Source organism: Cataglyphis hispanica, chromosome 1, assembly GCF_021464435.1.
Source record: "Cataglyphis hispanica isolate Lineage 1 chromosome 1, ULB_Chis1_1.0, whole genome shotgun sequence".
Classification (NCBI taxonomy): domain Eukaryota; kingdom Metazoa; phylum Arthropoda; class Insecta; order Hymenoptera; family Formicidae; genus Cataglyphis; species Cataglyphis hispanica.
In genome coordinates this window covers 12,682,898-12,709,281 of record NC_065954.1, presented here as the reverse complement: position 1 = coordinate 12,709,281, position 26,384 = coordinate 12,682,898, and the positions used below count along the sequence as shown (strand labels likewise).

Genomic DNA, 26,384 nt, shown 5'->3' with positions numbered 1-26,384 from the left:
ACGCTTTATTTTCATCTATATTATATTAAAAAATTTTGCTTTCTCGAAAAATATTTATAATATTTTTAATTGGAATAAAAATTACAATAAATTATATTTTTATATATTGTAAGAACAAGTCATAAATAGATGTATAAAAAATAATTTCTTTTTGTCAAATTTGGAGCGTATGTGTCTAATAATTTACATTTTTTATTAAAATTAACATCTAGCCAAAGTATGTACATGTATATGTGTAATAATTATTAATTTAAATTTGGAAAATTAAATTTTATGAAATATAACATTTTTTAAAATAATGATTTATGAATTTTTTTCTGTTTACGATATTATATCTAAATAAATTAAAGGAATTGCTCACGCTCTTTGAAGAAGGATATATGAAGAGAGAAACAACGGTTAGCGAATTCTACGCAGATATTTACGTATATGCGGGTCGCGTGTACGAACACTCACGTAATGTAGGCCCGTTTGCCGGAGATACCGTAAGACCTTGCGATGTTACGTCACAGCGATAGAGAACTGGCGTGGTTAGGAAGACATACAAAGGACGACAGAGAAAGGGGTAAAAAGGAGAAAGGAAGGACTAACGCACTTCTCTCTCGTGCGGAGATGAACTCTGCGTGTTTTAAATTAGAATTCTTAACACACGTGGATAATTTCTATTTCTGTCTTACACACGATGTCTTTGAAACGGTATATATTGTTATGTTTGCTTTGATCTATTTTTATCGAAAATTTATTGAAAAGTTTAATTACCGAGATATTTCATATCTTGACAAATATTTTGAAATATGATGAATAATTAAGCTGTTATTAATGATATAAATAAAGAAATAATTTAGTTTTAATAATTAATTAAAAGTAGATTGTTATAGGCATAAGATAAAAGATTATATGCGTGTGTGTATCAAAATATATACTACAAAGTATTAAATGTTATATAGATTTGACGAACAAAACAGAAATCAAAAATTTATTTAAAAAATTGTATTTTAAATATCTTTTTCATGAAATTAAATCATGTTAAATTAAATTAAGTAAATAGAATAATCATTTAGAATCATTATTTTTTTAAATAAAGATAATATTTAAAAAAGAATGAACATTTTTTAAAGAAAATTATCTAAAGTACTTCAATGTTTTTTTTTTTTTTTAATTTGATTTAGATTGATTCGAGAAATAAAAGTAGGCACATACGGTTTCGAAATGCGTTTAGCGTCGCACGATTGAGTACGTAAAAGTAAATCGGGCCAAAACAGCCGTTGACTTTCCGCATGAATCAAGGAGAGTGGGTTAGAATCATGGGTTCCCGCTAGTTTTATACCGTTTGCCGTTAAGCTTTTCATGCGTGCGCGCGTGCGTGCGTGAGTACGATTCCGAGTTGGGGATGTTTGGTTTTATGCGAACCGATGCGTGTCCTGATAAATTCTCATCGCGTGCAACGAATCTCGCTCCCGTTGCGCTTGGTAACAAAATTTTTTTCCATCAATCTCTTCCATTTAATTTTCTAATTTTTTTCTCAAGTTTTACATAACAAACACGCACTTAGCGTTGATAAGAGTAATAAATAATAAATTTATAAACAAAATATTAAGTTATATTAAAATTATGTACTATCTATAACATGTCTCTCATATTTTTTTTAATAATCTTTTGATGCACATTTGTTTAATTATAATTTTTTAATTATTCAATTGTCTTCTCAAAATATAAATTTCTATTGTATATACATTTTGATAAATTACAAAGGAATATTTTTTAAAATTTATCATTTTCTGATTATTTTATAACTCAAATTACAATTGGAATTTATTCTCAAGACACTCAATTCTCTATATTTCCATTATTTTGCAAATCTTATTTTTGATTATATATAATTTGTTTTATAAATAATGCTTAACTTAATTGTTTTAGCCGTTTAATATTTTTCTCTTCTTTGCGTGTTGATTTATATTATTTGATGAAATAACCAAAGAATGTGCCGTTCGTATTGACGTACCGTTATCGTTCAAGAGACTTATTGTTTGTTCTTAGTCATTATTATCTTTTATATACAAAATCAAACGAAGAGTCAATGGACGAGTCGAGTGGCGCGATGTTTCGTTAAACGTTTCGCAAAATCGCTCTTGATCATTCCTACTGGCACGAAGGTTTTGGTTAAAATCACCAGACCCTTTCACAACCCCCTCCGGCCCTCACCCCACCCCTCAACCCGGACCTCTCCTTCCCACATCCTCCGTCTGCCTGCCGGCGATCCGCGTCCACGTGTTTCTATCTGCGGTCAGTGCACTTTGCTGCACGAACCGCGGCCGTTTACCGAAGGTCCACGCAACGCGACCGCGCTTAATAATCATCCTCCGGAGGATCGTAGACCCTGCGCGCCCGGGAAGAGCACAAGAAAACAAAGCTAGCATACGGAATTCGGCAGGTTGCGCAGCAGGAAAAATGGCCGATGCTTATTACGACACGTGCGACAATGAACGCGCGTGGAATTTTATTTGTTCGGCAATCAAAATAATTTTGAGTTGAATATTGACAAGCTGCTTTTATCGGAGCATTTAATTTCAATTGCTAGAAAAAATCTGCACGTTTTTTAGATTACTAAAAATTTTACGAGATTTAGAAACAAAAATTTGAAGGATAAGTTTTTCAAATTTATCAATCTTAAATGTGAATATATAAATAAACACTTAGTATATTTTTGAATTTCTATTACAAAACACTTTTTTATATAAATTTTTCATACATTATGCGTCTCTAATTTTTTATAAGTTAATAAAGTATTTTATAATCTTATAGATTATCATTATTTTAGACTTATTTTCTTGATATCATTGAATCAATAAATCCGTGATTATTTACATACTTTTTGTTTGATAGATTTCTAATATATAAATCATTCAATTTCCTAGCTATCTCTTTCATGATAATGAAAGCTTTCTATTAACAGTATTAGAGATTTCACTAATGGATTTTCATTTTATAAATCCTCTTTAGAGATCATTGGATCTATGATTCTTCGATTCTTTGCACATGCCTTTCGTTCGATGATCTTGCGGATTCTGCTTTTATCAGTTCGAGATAGAAACGATGTGTAAAGGCGGAAGTAAGGGAGGCCACGAAAGATCCTTGCCCGATAAAGGAATACGCGTGGGTTCCGGTCATTCGTCTCCATTTCGATATTCTCTGGCGCGAACGCCGCCGAGTATCTCCGTGTCGCTGACACGTACCAAACGGAATGCGACGCTCGGAAACATAACGTCGCGGAAGTGGAAAAAAATGCAGATGCAATCGCTGCGACACAACGTATTAGTGATGACGTGAGTATTTTTGTATCGCAAATTGCTGACATCACTTGCGCTGAAATATTCACTCTATATCTGTCTCGCCTCGTCATCGCGAAATCATTTTTGTTTTCTGCTGCCTAGTATTCTTATTGAATAGACAGTTTGCAAACACAGTAATCTAATTCAATCGACGCTAATGAGAGATAAATGATTTATATTTAAGTAAAAATATTTTTTTTTTATTGGATCGATTTAGATAAACATTTGATATTTTAATTTATCGTCAATTCAAATTAGCTATCGATATTATTATCAATGTAATGTAATATTTTTTTAGTCAGGACATGATTTCTTTAATAATTTTTTAATTATTATTAAAATTAAAGTTGAAACATTTTTGTACATTATAACATCCAATTTCTAGCAATTCAAAAATATTTTTCAAATGATAATTAATTCTTCATAATATGTTTAATTATATAATTTAGTCACTTGTGAGAAACTTTTCCAGATTTGTATTTGAAAATCATTAAACTGTAATTTAATAACTATAATTTAATATACTAATAAATAACTTACAATCGAAATAATGATTTATTCGAATCACTATAGCCTTAAACTCACTAATCTTTTCCTAAAAAAAAAAAACTCTATGGCTCCTAATTTAAGTAACAGTTAATTTTATTGCGTCATCGCTAATTCATTCTCAACTACGCGTTCTCCCTACGCGCAAATAGACACAAATACCAGTAGGCCTAATGAACACGGAAAGCCAAGGAGAGTTTTAAGGAGTGACAAAGAGCGATCGAAGGATAGGAGTCAGAAAGAGCGAGAGATAGAAGATAAACGAATGGCCCTAGGAAGGTTCACGGCCGGGTGGTTGCTTCAAATCAGGCAGGTAAGGTGCTTCGACGCGAAGGAGAGACATCGCTCTCTCGCCACGTGGTGACGCGGAGGTCAACGTCCTCTGGACGAGGCTCATGGAGGTGAGCACTCGTGGAGGTGAGCCACGGCCGGTGACTTTGCCGCGGACTTGCCTAAAGTTCTCGCCGTTCATTCTTTGTGTCTTATGAGGCGCGCCGCAATCCATCTCTTTGTTCCGCGTAGATATCGTCAGGAATGTTTGTCGACCCCCCTCGTGGTTCAATCACGCGACAGCCATCACGTGCAGACCGTCGTGATTGATGTGCCATCATGTATATTGTACATCGCGCTATAATAGACACGCGTGCAAAGAACGATGCAAAGTTGAGTATATCATTCTGTAGGTACATCGAAGACAAAGGGTTAATTACTAACGCCTACGGGTTTCCTTCCGGGCCATTCTTTGCTATAGAGTTTTTTTTCGATGAGCAAAGGGAAGGCAAACGCGTTTGCGTGTTCATTACGATAGACTATGATACTTCGAGATTATACCTCGCATTCATTGTTTTGATGCTAATATTAAATTTTTAAGATTGACAATAATTTATTATAAATAGACTATTAAATATAACATGAGAATATTCTCCGTACATATATATATTAAGATTTTCAGACATCATTTTTTCGTATTGAATCACATCATTACATTTTTATGAATTGAAGACAAATTGTCGCAAAAGAACACATTTAATAATTTATTTAAAAGATTATATCTATAAAAATATTTTGGATTATTTATAACTTTTCCACGTAATGTTTTTAAAATATACCTCATTAAAGTGCAGTGAAACTTATCAGAATTTTTCTGCTGATTGATGTTCTTATTTGACTCTGATAACCCATAGTATTGACATTTACCATTCATAGATTTCTCATTCTTTTATAGTTACTTATCACAATATCTTCACTTCCTGAAGATATTCTTAATGCAAGATCTGTCTCTCAATCCTTGTAGGAAATCGCGAAGGGAACCATTACATGGTTCGCGTCCGCGAATTTCGATGCTCTTCCGGATAGGAGCGGGCGGTTGTGAGTTTCGGCTGTGGTGAGGACAAACCGAACCGAGCAAACGGGCGCGTAACACCTGCGGTCAACGACCCTTGCGGTGCTATCGAATACCTGCCGACGCGACGACTCGCTCTTGCGTCGCTCTTTCGGCACGTGACGGCTTCGATTCGGCAATCGAATCGCGATTTTTGGTATGATTTTAACTCTCGAAAACTTTTTCGGGAAAGGGGTCCTTCTAACTCTTGTTAAAGATTAAAGATTACTGTAATAAATAAATTAGTAATTTATGTATGTGTGTCTTGTTTTTAGATTCGTGAGATTCACCTCTCTGTATAAAAAATTTTATATATATATATATAATACGATGGATTTTTTTAAATACTAGGATACACGTATTGCTATGTTTATATACTATTATAATTTATACATTGGCTTGTACATTTCCGTAGATATACATGATGCAATTTTCTCGGTTTCTACTTTATATTGTTCTAGATTTTTATATCAACATATTAAATTAGTTCAATGACATTAAATCATTCCCATTTCGTATATTATATGTTTTTGTTATTGAAAAAACTGATAAAATTTAAAACTATCACAGTTGTCTTGACATTTCTATAATTAAAAAAAAAAATAAATAAACACTAGTACAAATATACACAAGAATATATATATTCTTTTTAGAATAATAAATATTATATAAAACTTTCTGTAATAATACGCGCAGGCGTATTATCTGATAAATTCGAGTCAACGGACAATCCGCATGCAATTAATAAAGTATTAATAATGCAAAAACAATACAAGTAAAGATATCTTGAAACAAGTACAGATAGTTAAAGATGTGTTTTGGAAAAATTATCAAATTCTAATTATGTCTATTTATTTAATTATATATAATATCAACTATTATTAATCGTTCTACGTCAATATCATTATTGCGTGCGCCGTATAGAATAAAAAAAATACGCGAAAGGGCGTTGAACGTGGGCTCGACCTTCCACTTCGCGACCTTAAAAGCGCGAACAGCAATGAGAATTGCCTTTAGAAGAGAGGAGATATCATTCTATGAGTCATGGATGAAGCGTGGCAGTGACCGAGCTCGTCACGAGTCGATTCTCGCTATCGTGTGTTTCGTCTCTCTAAATGCGCTTTAAAATAGCTCTTCAAATCATCTGAGAATGTCTCTTCTTTTCTGGATTTCAAATTCAATTTTTTTTAATCCAATTTTTCTAGATGAAAGAAATATTTCTATAATTTTGTTAAAATTATTTTATTTTGTTTTTGATTTTAACTAGCTTAATAAAATTCCTTCTTTCTGTTTTTAATTGTTAGAATCCGCTGAGAAATATGTAAAAAAAAATATTTTTTAGTCTTTAACTTTAGATTTAAAAATATAATATTAGAACGACTCGTATGTGTGTGAATATATCTTTATAATACAGAATATATTTGATATAACTATGTTCATTAAGAGAAATATTAAAGGCAATCATATTGTGTATATAGTTTCAAATATAATTAACTTGATTATTATTTAACATTAGCTTAACTAATTTATAATCCTAATTAAATATTGATAGAAGTTTTCTTTATCTAATAAATCTCTAATGTTTATGTGATTTATCGACGATTGTCATGAAAGAGCTAATTATAGCGGAGAGATCGGAATCGCTTCATCTTTGAATTCTTCGCTGATCGATATAACATTAACGCACGTTAACGGGCAACGAACTCGCACTCGAACTAACGGACTTTCCCGTTCGAGTCTTATTGAATGAGAATCTCAGAGTTCGCGCATGTGTTCTTCTTTTTTCGACAATCAAGATGCGGAAAGAACTTGTTTGAAGCGCGTAAACGCGTAGATAGAATTTTCATCACTCTTTATACCCTTTAAAGAAAGTAATGAAATTACGGATAATTATGGCAATTCTTTTATGATTTTTAATATTTATATTTTCTTTTATGATTTTTAATTCAAATAAATAATTTGTACAGTGTATGCTCGATAAATGAGATATATGAGAGTAATATGTAAAACACGCAAACACATACATATTAAAAATTATTTATCTAAACTTAAACTCTAATATTAAAATATATTTATATTATTCTTTTAGTTAACATTTTTATGATAGTTTTGAAAATGCCTTTTTTTATCGAAAGAAGATATTGTTTTGATTACTGTAGTAATCAAAACAGATTTTATAATTCTAGCGTTATGAAATATTAATTATATTATTGTATTATAAATTGATGATGATATAATTCTGAATCTCTAGAAAAATTTTGTTTTGTTAGAGGAGGATGTAGCGAAGGAGAGAAAGAGAAAGAGAGATTTATATCTCCTTCTCAAATCGATCTTTTGCAAGGACAGGTCGGACACGCTACTGTAAATCTTTGCAAAGATGTTAAAGGAGACACGGTCCAGGGTCGGCTCGGAATGGAACGGTATAGTAATAGTAGTAGTAGTAATACAGTGAAGCGAAGGATGGGGGAAAGATGAGACACGAGACGCGGGTGGGGGTGGAGTAGTAAGAAACAGCTGGTAGGTTGAACGAGTCGCGCGAGTTCAATGACTGGAGAACTAAGGAGCGAAGGAGTCTGGTTTTGAGTTAGATAGGTAGGTAGGTAGGTAGGTAGGTAGGTAGGTAGGTAGAAGTAGATAGGTAGACGCGCGACGAGTGGCGCAATTACGCGCGTAGCTACGCATGTTCGCTAATGTACGTACGCGCGCATCTCCACCCGTTTACTACTCCGATACCCAGGATATCGATATTTCAGCTCGAGTGAAAGTATGGATGCTGCATTCGGTATAAGAAAGAAGAGATATCTTTAAATACCGATATCTTACTTTCAATATTACTATCGTTAAATAGTTTTGTAATATTTATTGAAAAACATTAAAATAATATGATTTTCCATTTAATTGCTCAATAGTTAATTCACTATCAATTCCACCTTGTTATAGAATATCTATTAGATAGTAAATTGATTGATTGATAAAAATTGTTGTGATAATTTTTTAAAATAAAAAAAAAAGAAGATTTGCGTTGCACGGATTGTGAAACAGAGATAGCAGAATTTCTATTAATACTTGAATGGTTTCGTAGTATCGGTTGTATCTCTAGTCACGCCTAGTAATGGCCCTCGAATTCTAACGTTATAGTAATGATCTTCGTTTACTGAAATATAAATGATTTTGTATATGCAACATTTCTTCAGCACAGACTATAGTATCTTTTTTGCAAAGAATGGATATATATTTTTTAAAGAAATTTAACGTTTCTTTTTATTTCTTATGTTTTCCGTAATTAAGCTTATCATTAACTTGTAATTAAATAAAAAAGTTGATATTAAATTCATCAAATTTACATAGCAATACGATGAAATGGTAGTAACTCATCACTTTATATATTTCTGTTTAGTAATAAAACTACGTTTTAAAATTACACAATAAATACGAATTATTATTTAAATGATTTATGTAAATCGTACAAACATACTTTTTCAAATGTAAAATAATTTCACTTCTTTCTTTTTCTCACTATACTGTGCAAAGTTACCTGTTTTGTAATGTAATTTACAATAAGCCTTTTGCGTGATGCATGCGTCTTTTGATTGTTCCTCGAGGTACGGGAAGAAAAGTACTGCAAGGATTCGTTCGGACTGCTTGAAATCGCTCAGAGTGGCTCGGTCATGGGCCTACCATAACGGTACACGGCAGCGTAATTTGGGTAGAGGCTCTCATCGACATATACAGGCTCGGTTCATCGCCTGCTTATACCCTCCGTGCGTTTCGATGTGCGCTATGCGACGTGCTTGGGTTAATGTCTTTACATCGGTCAGGCCGTACTTACATGACTTACGGCGATATAAATAAATATCCGGGGTTACCGCCCTCTTTCATTCTCGCGCATTTTGAAAGATTGTAGCTTAATGGGGTGGTTTTATGTCTTTTGAAAAAAATGACAGCAAATTTGACGCTTGCTCGCCGATGTAATACACACCTATGTATATACATATATATAATTATATTAAATTAATAATATAATTTTCTGCAGAAAGTGTCTCGAAGCAAAAAATTAATTATTATTGCTATTGAGAATAATAATATTTGATTCGAGTTGTCCTCTTTTTAATGTGTTTTTAATACTTTGTTTAATAAAATTAACTTTTCTTTATATTCGATATGTTTTTATTCAGATGCAAATATTTTTATATTTATTTAAATTTTAGATGGTTTTTTACGTGTGCTGTGTTAAAATCCTAAAAATGTAAATTCACAATATATATAAAAATAATAATTTGACATATCCCGAATCATAATACACATCGATATTTCTTTCACGTACCTTTTCTCTATACATTTTGACATAAAATATTGCTATTTTGCAATGTACGCACAAAATACAATTACGCAAAATTATGTATAGAATAAGCAAAATAATGTATAGAAAAAGAAAAATTTTCAAATTTAATAGGATATTGATAATTTTACTCATTTATTTGATGTATTACAGAAAAAATCTCTTTTACCTTAATAATCAAACTATGCCAATAAAATAGCAGATAATACCGACGTTTGTGTAATATTTGACATCGACATTTTTATTTTTGAATTTTTATTAATTAAAAGATCAATAAAACGGAAACATTTCCATTGGACCTTGATGACGGGCTTGTATTATCTAACTAGTCCAAATAGCAAGGTAGACAAACTGTGATGATTCATTTTACGGATACAGAATTGATCTTGTTTTAACAAGTAATGAACTGTATTCGTACGCTTCGTTTTTTGTCTATCATAACAATCAGAACTTGATTTTTATACAATTTGAAAGTAGAAAATACATCAATACAAAATTGAAATATATATATATATATATATATATATATATATATATATATATATGTATATATAACTAAAAAATATAATAAAAAGATAAGTGTAAAAATAAAATTATGCATATAAAATAAATTACTTGTTTGTAAAAAATCAAGTTTATGATTATTTACTTTTTTAAATTATTATATTAAAAGATACTTTGAGAAAAACTACATGAAAATTCACTGTATGTTTATATTGTTAATTTATTTCTCATGCCCCACTGAATATCTAATACATTTAATTGCACGTCATTGTAATATAACGTCTTCGTTTTTTTACAGCGTGACATCGAATTTTCATAGTGATTTGCGTCATGAAGCGTCTCGTATTATTTCAACTCACGACAAAATATCACGGCATAAAAAATTATATGAAGCTAGGCCATAATTTTATCTATCTCGCACAATGTACTTTTCTTACACGTCTCGATTTGACTCCTATTTTCACCGACTCAAACAAATCCTTTTCCGGTCTGCCAATGCCGAAATTTCGTCCACGACATCGCATTCTGCGATAAGGATAAAGAAAAATGGGGAGAGCGCCGAGGACAAAGACAGAGAGCGGGCGCGCACGAATGCGTGGTAGGATCACGTGCGTGCGTGCGTGCGTGCGTGCGATATATGTTCAGAGGGTTCATTGACCCTCGCTTTTGTTCGTGTACCGAGCAGCGAGCCTGTCGACGCTTAGTTCGGCAAGCAGGCGATGGGCGCCGCCGGCCCATCGGGGTCCGGGCCGCATCGGGAACCCAAATCCTCCTCATGGCCGTCCCCAGTTAGGTAATCGATCGCAACGCCCTTTAGTTTACCAAGGTCTTTACCACCTGTCGCAGAAAGAGAATCTCGCCTTTCATTATCTGTCCTTTCCTTCTCGCTCCTTCCTGATACCTTTTGCCCGCCTTTTCGAGATCCCTTCTCTCACTTCGTTTATTTCTTTTTCCTCTGTTGCTCAATTTTTGATTGCGTAATATTTCTTGGAATCTCTTCTGGAGATCTATTCAGTAATTTTAAATTATTCGTAATTCTTTCGATATTCTGCACTCTGTTTTTTTTTTTTTTTTATTAAAAACTTGATATATATTTTTCAAAAATATTTCCCTAATAGCAAAGTTATATTGTATAACTTATATTTTGCTTCCTCTGCTTATCTTTATTTTCGTATGATGTTGCTTTAAATTGACTACGTAGCTATCGTTTTCAGCCTATTAATGTAATTTGATACACGCACACATCTGCTTTTGCATACATTCTTTTAATATCGACATATCTATACCTTGTTATTTAATTTTTATACCCAAAGTACAAAGCATGATTTATTGTGCGTTTCTATTATACATTTCCGTTTCTTGTTTTTTTCGTATTGTTAGATCGTTTTATATTCTATATTTTTTATATTTGTTTTAAATTGTTTTTTATATAATTTTTATTATATAATTTAAAATAATATTATATAAATGATTAATTGATTCATACAAAATATATTTTGCGATTATTTTATTATATATTTTATTATATTATTATATATTTTGTTCTCATATAAATTATTAGCATATATTCTCTGTTTAATGGAATAAAATAGTCAAATATTTCGACGCAATAGAGCAAATTAAATAATTTTATTATAATTAATTTAATTTTATTAATATAGTTTTCAAAGAGTTAATCTTACTAATGTTTCATTACTAATATCTTATTTTGATTCCATTTCAGCTTTTAAGTTTTCATAACTCCGATTATTATGGAAAGGTAAGTAGACAAAATTTTTATTATTGTTTAAATCATTATATTTCGCTTGTTATATTTGATTTTCTGATAATTTGCGAGATGATTAAGCAGATCGATTAAGAATGTTAGTGTAATTTGTGGCGAAAACAAAATCATCCATCAATTTAATCATGCGTATTTATTATGATACACAATATAAATATAACGGCTTAATATTATGTATTTTAATGATGTATCTCTCTCTTGTGTATTAAATACGATTAGCTGATTATTAATTATATCTGCTATGTTTTACGGATATAATAGAATTGTTACTCTGTACAATAAAGCATATCAAATAGTGAAATTGTTTTATTTTTAGATAGAATTGACTAAAATTATCGTACTCGATATTCGAAATTATACTAATTATAATTATTCATAAGGGAATACATGATAATGTTATATCGCTATTCGTCAAGGGATAGAATCGATAGTAATAGCATATAGTAATCGATATTTGCGCGTGAATGTGGTTTTATATAATAATAATAGCAATAGACTCAGAATAACAATACTAATTGGCGAAAATGGCAAATAAAAGCCAAGGCGTAATTATTGGTGCGTAAATTTTATTTTAAATTTTAGTACTAAATATGCATTACAAATGTACGTTTCTTAAACCGTTTTTTGGTCTATCTTCAACATAGAATAAATAAAAATATATAAAAATTAAATTGGTGTTTTGAAACAATCTACACGATATTTATTGTTGCAATCGAAATTTAAATTGAAATCGATAATTAGAGAGATATATTTACCAAATCCCGTGTAGAGTCTATGTAAATTAGTGGTCAACGTCGAAACGCCATCGTCACATGTGTATCCGTCGATGGTTTAAAATGTATTTAAATGTAATATAATTACATATAAATAAAATTAAATAGAAGAAAATTACATTAGCGTTTCGACGATATCCACAATTTGCATAGACTTTATAGTGGGTTTGATGAATCTTTCTCTCTGATTATCGATTGTAGTTTTAATTTTGTAAATTAAAGATAGACCAAAAAACGGTCCAAAACGTACATTTTTAATGCGTATTTACTACTAAAATTTAACAATAAAAAGTTTGCGCGTTAATAATTGTGCCTTAGCTCTTATTTGTCAGTTTTCTTACTTATTGTTAGTATTGTTGGTATTATATAAGTCTGAAAAAATGTATTTTTCTTAGAATTTTATATTTTTAAAGCCATTTTTTTATAATTAATGTTTGCTCTGTGAAAATTTAATTAGTTTTTTAAACGTGTAGAAATTGTGGAAAATCTCTGAAATGTCATTAATATAATAGTGATTTTTTAAATTGCATTAATTTATTATGCGATAATCTAATTATAAGATATTTTGTCATTGATGAAATAAGCTTTTCTCAATTTTAATAAATTATTAAATACATAAAGTTTGGCTATTTTCATAATTAAGATTGATAGTTATTAGTATATTGATTTCGAGAAATTGAAGTAGATGCTCCGATGCTCGCGGATCAAATGAAGAGCGCATATTCGATGGATCTCAGAAGAGCGTCGCGGATTACGCGACTGTGTCGTCAGTATGTTATTGACCTCGAGTGACCCTGCCATCATGACCGCAACATCGCGTACTGCTACCTTTTGCGAACGAGCCTATTTCTCTATAATTAGTATTTCTTCTCATTATAATTAATATTTTTCTTTTATTATTTCTCTATATTTTCGAATAATTTGTGAGATTGATTTATTATTTTAATATATTTTTAATGAATAAAACAAAACGTTTATAAATCCAGGAAAAACAGAAGAATGGAAAATCGATGTAAAATTTTTACTATTCGCTTATCAAGGTATCGTGCACCACACAGTGTCTTCTCTTTAATTCAATCATTATAATCCCTTACGATATATAAAAATGAATAATATTTTATAAACTTAACAAAATCCTAAAAAGAAATAAACATAATTTATACATCTTATACATAAAAGATTAGAAATCTAGCTAATGAAAAGCAGCGATGTTTATAAAATAGATTGTCGTGAAACTAAAAATATTTATAAACAAATAAATTATGCTATCATTATGTCACGAAGAATTAAATGAGTATAATGCAAAATATATAAATCGTAAAAAAAATCACTATTATTAATGATTATTAATTCAACTCCAAATCTTTTACACGTCAATGATTTTGGGACATTAATGAACAAATGCTTGAACAATTCATCGAGATTCCATTCTGTCAATTTACTATAATGTTTGCGAGAGTCTGGCATTGTTCAAGTTTGCACAAACACAATAAACGCGATATACGGTATGTTTTATAACAGTGACCCAAGTTGGCGCTTCGCAAAAAAGATGCGAGCTTCTTCTCCGTTAGATTAGTCGGCCGCAACAAAAGGGTTAAAGCGCTCAAAGAATCGATGCCGTGTGAATCTTTGATGGCGTCCATTAAGTCTACACACTCGGATTCGCTTATATCGTGGGATTCTCCGAAGTCTTTCACCTTTTATGCCAGAAATAACTTTTACCGGTATTATCGAAAACAAGTAAAATTTTACGCAATAATGCATAAAACGTTGTACGAAATTAATTAATACATTGTAATTATTGTTAACAGATTGACACGTTGTAATTAAAAGATATTTATAATATTTCATAGCACAAGAAATATCACAGAACATGTTCGCATGAAATCGCGGCTTGCATAAAATTTTTTTTATTTCGATAAACTGATGCGACGTGTCACTCACCTCTTATCGTGCTAGGCATCTTGTAGAGCTCGCATATCCTGGTATTCACCACGTCGCCTCTCCCAAAAATCGCTCTTATCTCACCTCGACTCTCTCACTTATCACCCACTTAAGCAAATCCGTTAATCACTGTGCGCGTTAAGAATAATTCCGTCTTTTTTGGTTTGTTCCTTCAATCGGTTTTTCACTGGTCATTCAACCACATTTACACTTGTTTTCTTAAAATCAGAGACTAAAGAACGTGTCACACGTTGATATCGGCCACATATTGATATCGTGATGCTTCAGAATCGATCACAGCTTCATCCTCCACTTATCATTTCTTGGATTTTTGTTGGGACGCTCGCACATTCGATGTTAATCTCTCTTTTTCTTTTTCTTCTGTCGCACTGTTCCAGTTTCAAAGACACAAGTACAAGTTTTTGCAATATGGGCCTCAATTTTATGCCCTTCAAAAATTTAATTGATACTTTTAATTGATTATTAGACGATGTTTCAAATTGGCATAAATTAAACGGTTCACAAATTTGCATAAAATTAGCTCGGTATCGACTATATCTCGATTGCGAATCGTTGGTAAGCGAGTTCGTTGCTCTTTGCGAACACGATGCGTTCCCACAAGATGTTACTGACCACAAAGACGCTACTTTTGAAACCGGAATTGACGCGATTAAGAATCGATAAACCGCGACAACAGGATGCAAAGTCCGATATAGATTGCGACCAAATCCTTTCGCAGATCACATTCAAGTTAATATATATGTGAACTGCTGCATTCTGATCCTTACTTGTGTATCACTGTAATCCCAAATTTGCACTTGTAGTATTTGATGTACTCTTTCGCAATTTCGGCTGCTTTTATCTTTCCGCATAAGAATTACTTCCGTAATATATGATCACATCAAATATCCTCGTTTATCTTCTCAAGAAAACCGAAACCTCACACTCGCGAATCAAAAAGTGATTCTTGCCTCTTCGATCAGCTGTTAATAAGATCGCCGTGGCGCGATCACAATCATCATTGTCCGCTATTATTTTTGGATCTTTTAAAAATTGCCAGGTGTTTTTATGTGAGACTCAATCTTTTTTGTCCGAAATTTTTCTTCCGCGTTTCTTCGTACGTTCCGTTCCGTCACGCGGCCGTACTGTTTCCGTTCAGTTCTACCTATTCTCCTCGAGGTTCGGCGGTGGTCCGGTGGTGGTAGCTGGTGAGTGACTCTACCACGGTGATCCACAGGTGCTCGCGCACGGTGTTGCTCGTCGTCGTGCCCTCACCACCGTCGGCTGCCGCCGTAACCGCCGCTACCACCGCCGTCGCCACCGCCACCATCACCCTGCCCCTTCTACATGGGTTCACCAGTTCATTCTTCCGCCTCCACCACCGGTTCGCCGTCATTCGCGTGCCCCTACCAGACGAGCAGTAGCATAAGCGAGCGGTCTTTCTTCATTCCCCACCAAAATGACTGTCTTCCTCACCGTGGTCCTCTTCTCATGTTTTTCCTCCTCTTCCATCTTCTCTTTTATCTTCGTTGTTTTTTATCCTTCTCAATTTTTCTCGCGCTCTCCGTCTTTTCTGTCTTCCTTTTTTGGTCGATCCTCTTGACTTGGATCTCTTGCTCCCTACTTTCTTCTCACGCTTTCTTCTTCCGTTTTTCCATCTTTTTTTTCTTCTTTTATCTTTTGCGACTTTCTTTCTATTCTATCTCTTTATTCTTTTTCTTTGATTACGTTTCTTTTTTCTTTTTTTTTGTCTTTCGTTTTTTTTTTGGCTGTCTACTAGTCTACTATTCGTTTGTGCGCGATCTTGACATTTTGTTTTCTTTATTTTATTTGCCGCCTCTGCTTCCTCATACATACAGATCTCTTCTGACATACGTCACCCTGTCGCACTATTCACCGCTACTCGCCTGTAGTATGCTACCCTTTTCGAGTTTGATTTCTTGTCGGATTCGTCATGCATTAAGCACGCGGATTAATCAAAGATATGCAGTCTCGATATTTAGTAAAATAAGAAAATAAGTGATGATAATCAAAATAAAAGAGAATTGAGATTAATTATATTTATATATATCAATAATTTATCAATCAATATTTATCAAATATTTATCAATCAATATTTTATAATTTTTAATTTGATTTTTTAATTGTGCATGTGCTTAAAAAATTATTACAATTATTATTATTACAAATGTAATTATATATTGTATGTATAAGTTAACTAATTTTGATTATATCGGACGTAAAAAAAGAACCTTTAATATTTTTTTCTTTTGTATACAAGCCAGTGAAAATCTGCAATAACTTGAAATTAAGAATATACTCTGTAATCACAATTTAATTTGAAAAACGTATCGGTAATGTTTTTCCATCTTCGATTATGTGCTATTATGCATATCGTAAATATGCTAGAAAATATGCATGAAAAAAAGATTTATTTTGTATATCTTTTATGCATTTTTGCCATATTGACCTACGATGTGTAGTTGATATTTTATTTACGTAATGACACTATTTTCCGTTGCTTCTGACTACATTTATATATAGCCAGAAATGTAAATCCGACTTATCAAAGATCGAGAAAAGAGAGAAGAAATTCCTCCTTTTACTGGCTGATTATTATAACCATTAAATAAACATAAAGATTTTAAAGATCATAAGATGTTATGGGTGGAATTCGTTAAACATTATTCTAATATAATTTGATAATATTCATAACTTTGTTTTAATTAATGTAAAGCCAAGTTATGAATCAAATAGATTGATAGGCTATAAAAAATTAGAATAAAACCGATTTATTATAAAAAATGTTTATGCACGCAATTAATAATTATTCACATAATTAATAATTATTAATATTTTTACAAATTAATTTTTACAATTAAATTAAACGAGAAATTTACTATAAATAGAATATTTTCTATCTTTTTTCCTATCCTTTTACGCTTGTGATGTATATTGGAAAAATTTTCAAGTATTGTTTTTTTTAATCAATTTATATAATATTTTATCTTATAGATTATATAATAAGATTGTATATAAAGAAAGAGAGAAACAGTCACATTTTAAATGCATAGAATATATGAGTAATTTTTTTTCTAATCTTTATTTTTACAAAATCGATAAAAATTAGTCAATTATAATTAGTGTTTTGTCATATAAGACAGAATATTAATAAATCTTATATGTAAATTGTAAATGATATTAAGACAAGGCTCTCTTTTGTTGAGCTTTATACGTGCATGTGTGAATTCTCGTACACGTGATAAATCAAATGATTGTATATCCAGAATGAAATATTCAACCTAATCAGTTTTTAACCTATTCATTTTAAGAGGTAACGGATTTATATATCTACAATCTATATCTACAATCTCTACAAATCCGTTATTTCCAAATAAAATAAAAGTTTATCACTCACCGATACAGAACAGCGGAGTTGTTCGGAACGTATCGAAGCTGCATTGATCTGTAACATACAAAGAGAGTAGAGTCAAATTATAACAACATCCAAAATAATTGTTATTTCAAAAAATTATTATTCTACACATTGAATTTTATATTAATACTAAAGAGATATTTAATGAGTAACTAGTTTTATAAGTTCTGAAAATAAAGGATTTCACTTCTGAAACATTTACAGAAAGGATTATAGCTTTTATATAAAATCTTTTTTTAATTATCTTTTGTTTAAATCATTTAAATAAACAAATTAAATTACGCGATCAATAAATAACTAATTTAAAAGTGTAAATTACTTATTCCAAAGTTGCTTCCTTTGCCAAAGCTTCTTCTCCTCTCAAGGTGTCAGAGTTGTCACAGATTCCGTTGATTCACACGCGTGACACTTTGAACGACACTCCCGCACTTCGACACTTTGAACACTCCCAAATTTGGACGCGCAAGATTTCGACACTTTCGAATTTCGGCACGATCAAAAATTCCATTTCGCACAAGAATCACACTTCGAGTCAACAAGTCGGAAATTCACCGATTACTTCGAACAAAGATTAAGAATCATAACCGAACAATAATTTATAATCTTTATTTTTGTTATCTTAATATTACTTGCAATATTGAACGATCGCATTTTGATAAGATTTATTGTAACGAAATAGAGAGAGTTCATTATAAATTAATGAATCATTAAGTGTAACAATTATTAAGTGTAATAATTAATTATGTCACGATATTAATCGTGCAGCCTAAAATTTGATAATATATGAAGCGTTTTGTACCACTACTTTACTGCTCGAGTGTCGCTGTGCGAATGATAACAAGGTTTTGGTATGTAAACATTAATGTAAACATTAACCTTGGCGGCGTTATATGCCACCAAGGCTGAATACAGTATTATTATTCATTCGTTGCTAAAATATTTTATAACATATAACATAGAAATACACGGAATATTAAATTATATATATATATATAAATATTTTATATTATAAAAATTAATTATTTATTAAACCATTGACACATCGGAGCTTTTCATTATGCTTGTTATTCAATCCTGCAATTCGATTATTTTACTGCGCCTTTTAAATCCGAATTATATTTAGATTGTGGAAAAATGTAATATAGGTGTGCTTAAAAAAATTAGCATTTAATTGGCTCGCTATTATAAAATATTCTCTTAAAAAATATATAATTAATAATAAATTTATAATTAATAATAAAAATAAATATTATAAAATAAATTATATATATATATATATATATATATATATATATATATATGTTATATTATAAAATTATTGTATAATATAAATACTGAATGTTTTATTCAATATACTAGTTATTAATAAATAACATTGATATACGATGGTTCTCCATTATTTGAATTACTCGGTACTATCTTAATCGGGATGCAGATATTCAAATACAAGAAATATACACTTACATATGCAGATAGATATCAAAAAATTATGAAAAAAATAATTATCGCTTATTTATATATTGCAACAAAACAGTAATATTTATAATTTTTATTTCCTATTTGTTTGCGCATAAAATTTGTTTCGATAAATAGTTGCTATCTATGTTCATGAATTTTTAATCGTGGAGTTAATTAATATAATAATTAATATAATAATTTCGTTAGATAGTTAATAATCGCTTATTTTTCATAAAAAAATAGCCGCTTTTGGAGTACAGTACAAAGGAAAGGTTTGTATCTTGCTATGCAGATGATTTCTTTTCCCGAAGCATTTTTATTTATAATACTAAATATATATATTTAATATGTGTATATATATTTAATGTTTTATAAAATATTTATGATTTTACGCCAAATATTTTGTTTGTCGCATTTCTAATTGATTAATAATAATCGGGTATATCGCGGTTTCTCATTATTTAAATTATTTGATTCAATTATGTATGTGTTACTCCTTTTAATTCGGAAATGATAACAAATGATAATGATAACAAATTATATATTGGAGAAAAATTTAAAGCGTAATGCATTCGAATTAACAAGCATCATTAAAATAATAATTGATATTTATAGAAATATCACAAAATTCCTATTCTCCAATTACTTCGATTCCTATTTCAAATTAATAAATTGCGCGATATATCTACTAGTGGATAAATAGTTACGTTTGCTAAAATGTTTATGATTCCTTAATTGTAACAATTATAATAAATAATTATCACTCTACAAAAAAATATTGAAATAAAACAATAATTTATAATTACCTATTCCTTTGATTTCTACTAGAAATTACGCGAAAATAAGCTATCGATATATTTAGGAGATCCTATAATCGCTAATTGTAATAATTATAAGAAATGATCCATTTCTCAATGGATAATTTGGTACATGGAGTGGCTTACGCGACGACTATTTTGTTTGAATCTTATCACGCAAATAATAATAGAACGAGCGTTGTTAACAATGTATGTATATTACGTATGTGTACAGCACGTTACACGTTGTGAACATCAAAGCTCAAGCATCGTTTGAGAAATAATGCGTTGTTGAGATTCTGAATTCTATTTCACATTTTGCAATATAAGTTCATGTTATGTAAATATTACTTTGTTGTTAATTTGATGAATCGACTATTTTCGCATATAAAATCTAATTTTATTTAAAGAATAAAATAATTTATATATATATATATTTTTTATTGAATATTAAAATTTTATTTTATTGAAATTATTTGTGTAAATTACTTATCTTAAGAGTTATCATAAGAATGTTCCTAATGAATAATTTTGAACGCAACTAACTATTGATGAATTATACGCTTGCTGCCGATTAATAGCATAGCGGTATCATGCACTGAAAACATGAGTTAATCGTTTCACGTAGATTTCTCGTACAGTTGTTACTTTAGATATTTTGTTGCAAGAAAGCTTTATCGTAGAAAAAAAATTTAATTGTGTAATTTAAACTTATTATTTATTAATTAAATTTATTATTGCAAAGAAATGTGTATAATCTTTCAATACAAAATTTGCAAACATTAACTATCAATTTGGCTTCTAGTTTAGATCTAATTCAGAATATGTAAAAACATAAGAGAATTTTCAAGATTTTAAAAAATTTGGCATTATTGTTATATTAATATTATAGGGAGAGAACTATCTTTATCTTATTATATTTGCGACAAACATGTGATTTTGAAAAGACAATTGGAATTGTAATTCATAATTATACCAAGAAGAAATTATTTCAAAAAGTTTTTTGAAAAATCCTATTTTTTTTTAAGTTTCTACGTACAAGAAATATCTACAAAAACTGATGTGTTAAATTTTGCTGGTAAATTTTTTTCATATGTCAGTGAAATATTTCGATATTGTCAATGGATGTATTGCGTAAATAATGAATTTTAAAATGTTTTTACAAATAATAACCGAGTGGATTTAGGCTCGTGGAGAGAATTGATCAGGAGGACCTACATAATATATCTATTTACTAGGAAATCGTTTTTCTAAATAACACTTAGCTTCATTAGAAGTAGGTGTAAAACAATATTGTCACATAGAATCCGAAATATTATATTTCATGAACATATTAATTTATGAATATATAATGTATTTAGATTTACATTCAAGCAAAAACTTTCTTTACACAAATTGTTAATAAAAATCTTATTAAACATTGCATTTGTATTAACATTATACATTATATATTAACACAAATTAATATTTATATTAATATTTCATATTAAATTAGAATTTTATTTTGTTTTTGTTCGAAATTAGAATTGATTTTTCTATAATATTTGCTATTATCATACACAGAAGAAATGTTCTATGTGAATGCTTCCCCATTATTTTTTTTTTTACTCTAAAATTCACATTTTAATTCTCATTTAAGATATTTTCTATAGCAAGACCCAGCGAAAAAAAGTGTCACAAGAAAGAAGATATTTTGCGTCAATAGTGAGAGAATCAAGATTTGCCGTTCGGCGAAATCGATTCGTCGTGTCTCTCGTACTCTTGAACACGCGATAATCTCAAGGAATCGCTTGGACCGAACCCGCCGGCCGAACGTGAATATTCCGATGGTCATTGACCTCAGGCTGGTCTTTGGCGCCAAACCCAAGGCTAGCCCGACTCTCGGTGAAGCGCTTGCTACCAGGTATTTAGTTGTAGATCTTCGTATCCGTATGCGCGATTGCTGTACCGTTTTTTTTTTCTTTTTTTTTAGACAGGCTCAATGAATTTTCTAGGCGTGCGAGCATTCACACCTATTATGCTTTACTTTTTCGTTTAATTTTGCTTACCCTATTTATAATATATATTGATGCCGATCAATTTTCGATATCATTGCTTACATCGCTCAAAATTTATTCGATAGTGTTAGACTATTCGATAATAAAATATGTAGTAATATTATGTATTTATGTAAGAATTTTCTAATATAATTCTTATTCTTTATACAAAATTTAAAACTGATATTTTTTAATGTATTAAAAATATAAATTTTGGAACAATATATATATATATATATATATATATATATATATTTTTTTTTTGCAAAATATGGACATGAAAAAAGTTTTAAATAAATAATAAATAAATAAATTTTTGTATGATTTTTTAAGTTCAATGACATTTTGCCGGTGGACAAGTCTTTCGACTTTTTTTTCTGCGACCGATGATAGCAATGTTGATGTTACCGGAAACGACGATCGATTCGAGTCGCGCGCAACCCCGTGATAGCGAGTTGGCAGTGCGCTATTGGCGGATCTTTCGTAGAAAAGCTTTACCGAGTTGCTTGAAGGTGAAGGTCTTCCTTTTCTTCGATTACGTACTCTTGGTGCTGCTCGTTTCTTTTGACCTATACAGATGCTGTTACGTGCAACAATAAATAAAGATCACATGATATAATATGCCAATGCTTATTGACGTAACACGTAAACATGCTATAGAAGCATATTAAAGTTAGCATTTATAACAGAGAAATACACAGTATCTCTTTTTGTTTTATTTTATTAACGGTGCAATTCTGTTTGTCAGCTTTTAAATAGCATTTTTTATAATTTCAATCTTGAGCTTTTTATGCGCTTTAATTGAGTTATACAAATTCAGACGTGCTATGTGAAACTTGTGTGTCTGAGTTAGCATGCGTAAAACTACATTTGCTTAAGTATAAACATGGTCGCGTAACAATTTGTTACGAACTTGCTTAGTAAAATGCATACGTCAGCAGATTAATTCAAAAAACCAGTTTTTGGGAGGACAAATGTATTTGATGAAACATGGATTATAAAAAAAAGGGATGACTGTAACTCAGAGATGGACTCCTGAATAAATTAACGCTCAAGCCGAGACCAAGCGAATAAATAATAAATATCAATAAAGAAGAGAGTATTACTTAATTAATAATTTTGTAAAAAAATATTATAAAAGTCTAAAAGAAATGAAATATGATTAAAGCTTTTTCATGCTCTTGTTTCTTGACATTCGCTGCATTCTGCTTCGATTTGCCTGATCTGGACCCGGCTTGAATTTGTCGATGCTGCGATATGCGCGGGAGCTATATTGCTGAATCAGGCGCGCGCAAAACCTCGCGCTTCTCGCGCGAGTAGGCGTGCTGGAGAGCGAAGATACCGGACGCCGAGCCGCAACCGCAGCACGGATATCGCGCGCGAGCGAACGAACGGCTCGCAAAACGGTAAAACGTAACCGTTGTGCCCCCGACTGCGAAAATTGTGATGAGAAGAGGGGGCACGAGAGTAAAAGAAGGGCGGGCGGGGACAGGGGAGGGGAGGGGCAGGGGGCGATGCGAAGTGGAGATCGACGATGTAACACATAGCGGTACAGCATCCCCACCGTCGATGAAATCATCCTCGGGGTTCACGGACAGTCGTAATTCGTGGCTATCGCGCGCGTACGGGGAGCCCGTTTTTTAATTTTCCGTGGGATACCGTGACCGATAGCTCGGGAAGCGGTATTTTATGATAATATCGCGCCGCTATAGAGCGCTAATAAAACGGCTTGAGCAATAACAATCTGTTTATTTCCCTCCGCCGAGATAAAGATTGACAGCACCGCGAAGCTTTGTTTAACTATTTCATCATAAAATTGAGTAATTTAGTAATTTTGAGGATATATTTGTTTCAGTTACTTTTAAATTCCAAACTTTTAATATTTCACGTGATTTAAAATGAAGATATAATAGAATATATAAGAAATTTTCAAGTTTGTTATATAAAAGCTTGAAGATATAATTATGTCAATATATGTAAAACGTCCTGTGAAATATAATTTATTATTATTGTTTTTATTGTTATTATATTTTTGCTTTTATCACTATGTCGTTGTCTATGTCACTTCAAACTACTAGTCTATTGGTATATGTGTCTTACATTTTATAAATTTTAATAGATTTATAATTAAAATTATATATACATTTGTTACATTCGGATATTATAAACTTTCTCATATCATACTTCTGAAGTTTTTATAGAAGTAATGAACATAAAATGAATCAAAAAGTTTTTATTCTTTTCTAATTTGATGAAAAAATATAGCATACGGGATATATTGAAGTTTATATATTATATATATATATATATATTCATTTTCTCTCTCTCTTCTATATTTATATACATATATATATATATATATATATATGTACATCTTTCAACACTTTTTTAGGCAGCACCGCTATGAATAACTGTTAATTTATTTTTAAATATCAACAAAAATTGTCTTAGAATTCTGTTAATTCTATTAATTCTAGAATTTTAAGATTCTATTAATTTTATTCCAGTCTCCGGATAATATCAGCATTTCTAAAATATGGTTTTTTCATTCTATGTGTTTTAATATTCTAGTATATCGTTTTAACGTAATCGTAAAAAGATGTATCTAACGGTTGATCATTATAAAGGCAGTTGGCAAAGCCGTGTATTTCGGGTATCGGAATTTCAAAGATCTTTGCTCTATCGCTGTTTAAGAACTTCGATATTGTCAACTTTGAAGTTTACAGTCGGTCATTTGCGCTTATTGTTGGTACATGCTTATGATTATTTTATCTCTTTATAGTTTTTTAAAGTGAATATTATTTCTCCACAATAAAAACGTTAATCTTCCTGACGACAATTTGCAAATTTTCAATACTAATTTGGCGAGTCACTTTATTATAAACATCACCAAGTAAATCGAACTGTATTATCGATACCAATGATTACTTTATTACTTCAGTAATAAATAAGAATTATTATGACAATAAACTAATAAAAATTGAATAATCTTCAACGTACAAAATTTTATTATTCAGACATACTCATCTAAAATTTAATTTAGCTGGTATGCTATTTATTCATGTTTTTTAAAAATTTATATAGCTTCTTAGAATATAATTTCTAGAGATTATAATTTCCAGAGACTGATATAATATATTTTATTATTAAACTTTATAACATTATCTTAAATTTTAATAATGTTTCCTGTTATGTATGTAAGTTTTTAAATTTTTACATCACGATGTTGACATACTTAAAGATCGAAGTGGTATTTGTAAAAAAATGAGTAATCGCATTTTTTGAAAGAAACTGTATCACTGACCATACATTTTTGCGTACGTCATCCTCTGCGAAGTTCACGGTCGTTTGTTGGCTGCTTGTTCACCATCACGGACCGTTCGTTTCCACGCGTATAATAAAACCTGCTTTTTAAATTTCATGTGTTTCCTTTTTTGGTTTCGGTTACTTTATTGAGAATTCTTCAATTGGAGTGTTAATTGTTTCGTGATAGGTATGCAATAGTCACCCTATAAGTGATATACTTAAATTTAAACAGAACGTCTTTTTGTTGCGTACAACTTAAAGTTTTTTAATTTTATTAATATCTGATTATTAAATGTTTTTTTCATTAAAATTACACAAAAACATTAAATTATATAAGTTTTTATTTACAATATTGCGATAAGAAATTCTACTTATTATTATAAATCGTTACTATATTATTATAAATTATTATAAATGTGCAAAAAATGAGATTGCCGATATTGCATAAAAAAATTGAAATAATTGCATTACATCTTACAAATTTTGTTACATATTATATGTTACTAATTTAGGATTAATAAACTATTGATTAAATTTATATTATTCTTTGTCATAAAAGAACTTCAATTGAAAAATTATAATTTTAATAAACAGAGATAGCGGATTTTATTTGTAATATTTTTGCTTCAGTAATTTATTCAATAAATTGCAGACAAAATTAAAATGACATTATTAGAATTTGATGCAAAAAAATATTATTTAAAAAAAAAATATAATTGCATGTAATTCTGTAATATTTTTAAACAGCGTAA

The 26,384-nt window shown here is 30.5% G+C and overlaps 1 protein-coding gene across 1 annotated transcript in view; it reads right to left on the bottom strand.

Moving 5' to 3' along the window:
* LOC126848843 (probable nuclear hormone receptor HR3) overlaps positions 1 to 16,035 on the bottom strand; it is a 97,479-nt gene extending 81,444 nt beyond the window's left edge. Inside the window, exon 1 of the mRNA XM_050590701.1 lies at positions 14,600 to 16,035. Coding sequence (XP_050446658.1) covers positions 14,600 to 14,618 — 19 coding nt within the window. The 5' untranslated portion in view covers positions 14,619 to 16,035. The remainder of the gene's footprint in view (positions 1 to 14,599) is intronic.
* Between the last annotated feature and the right edge of the window lie 10,349 nt (positions 16,036 to 26,384).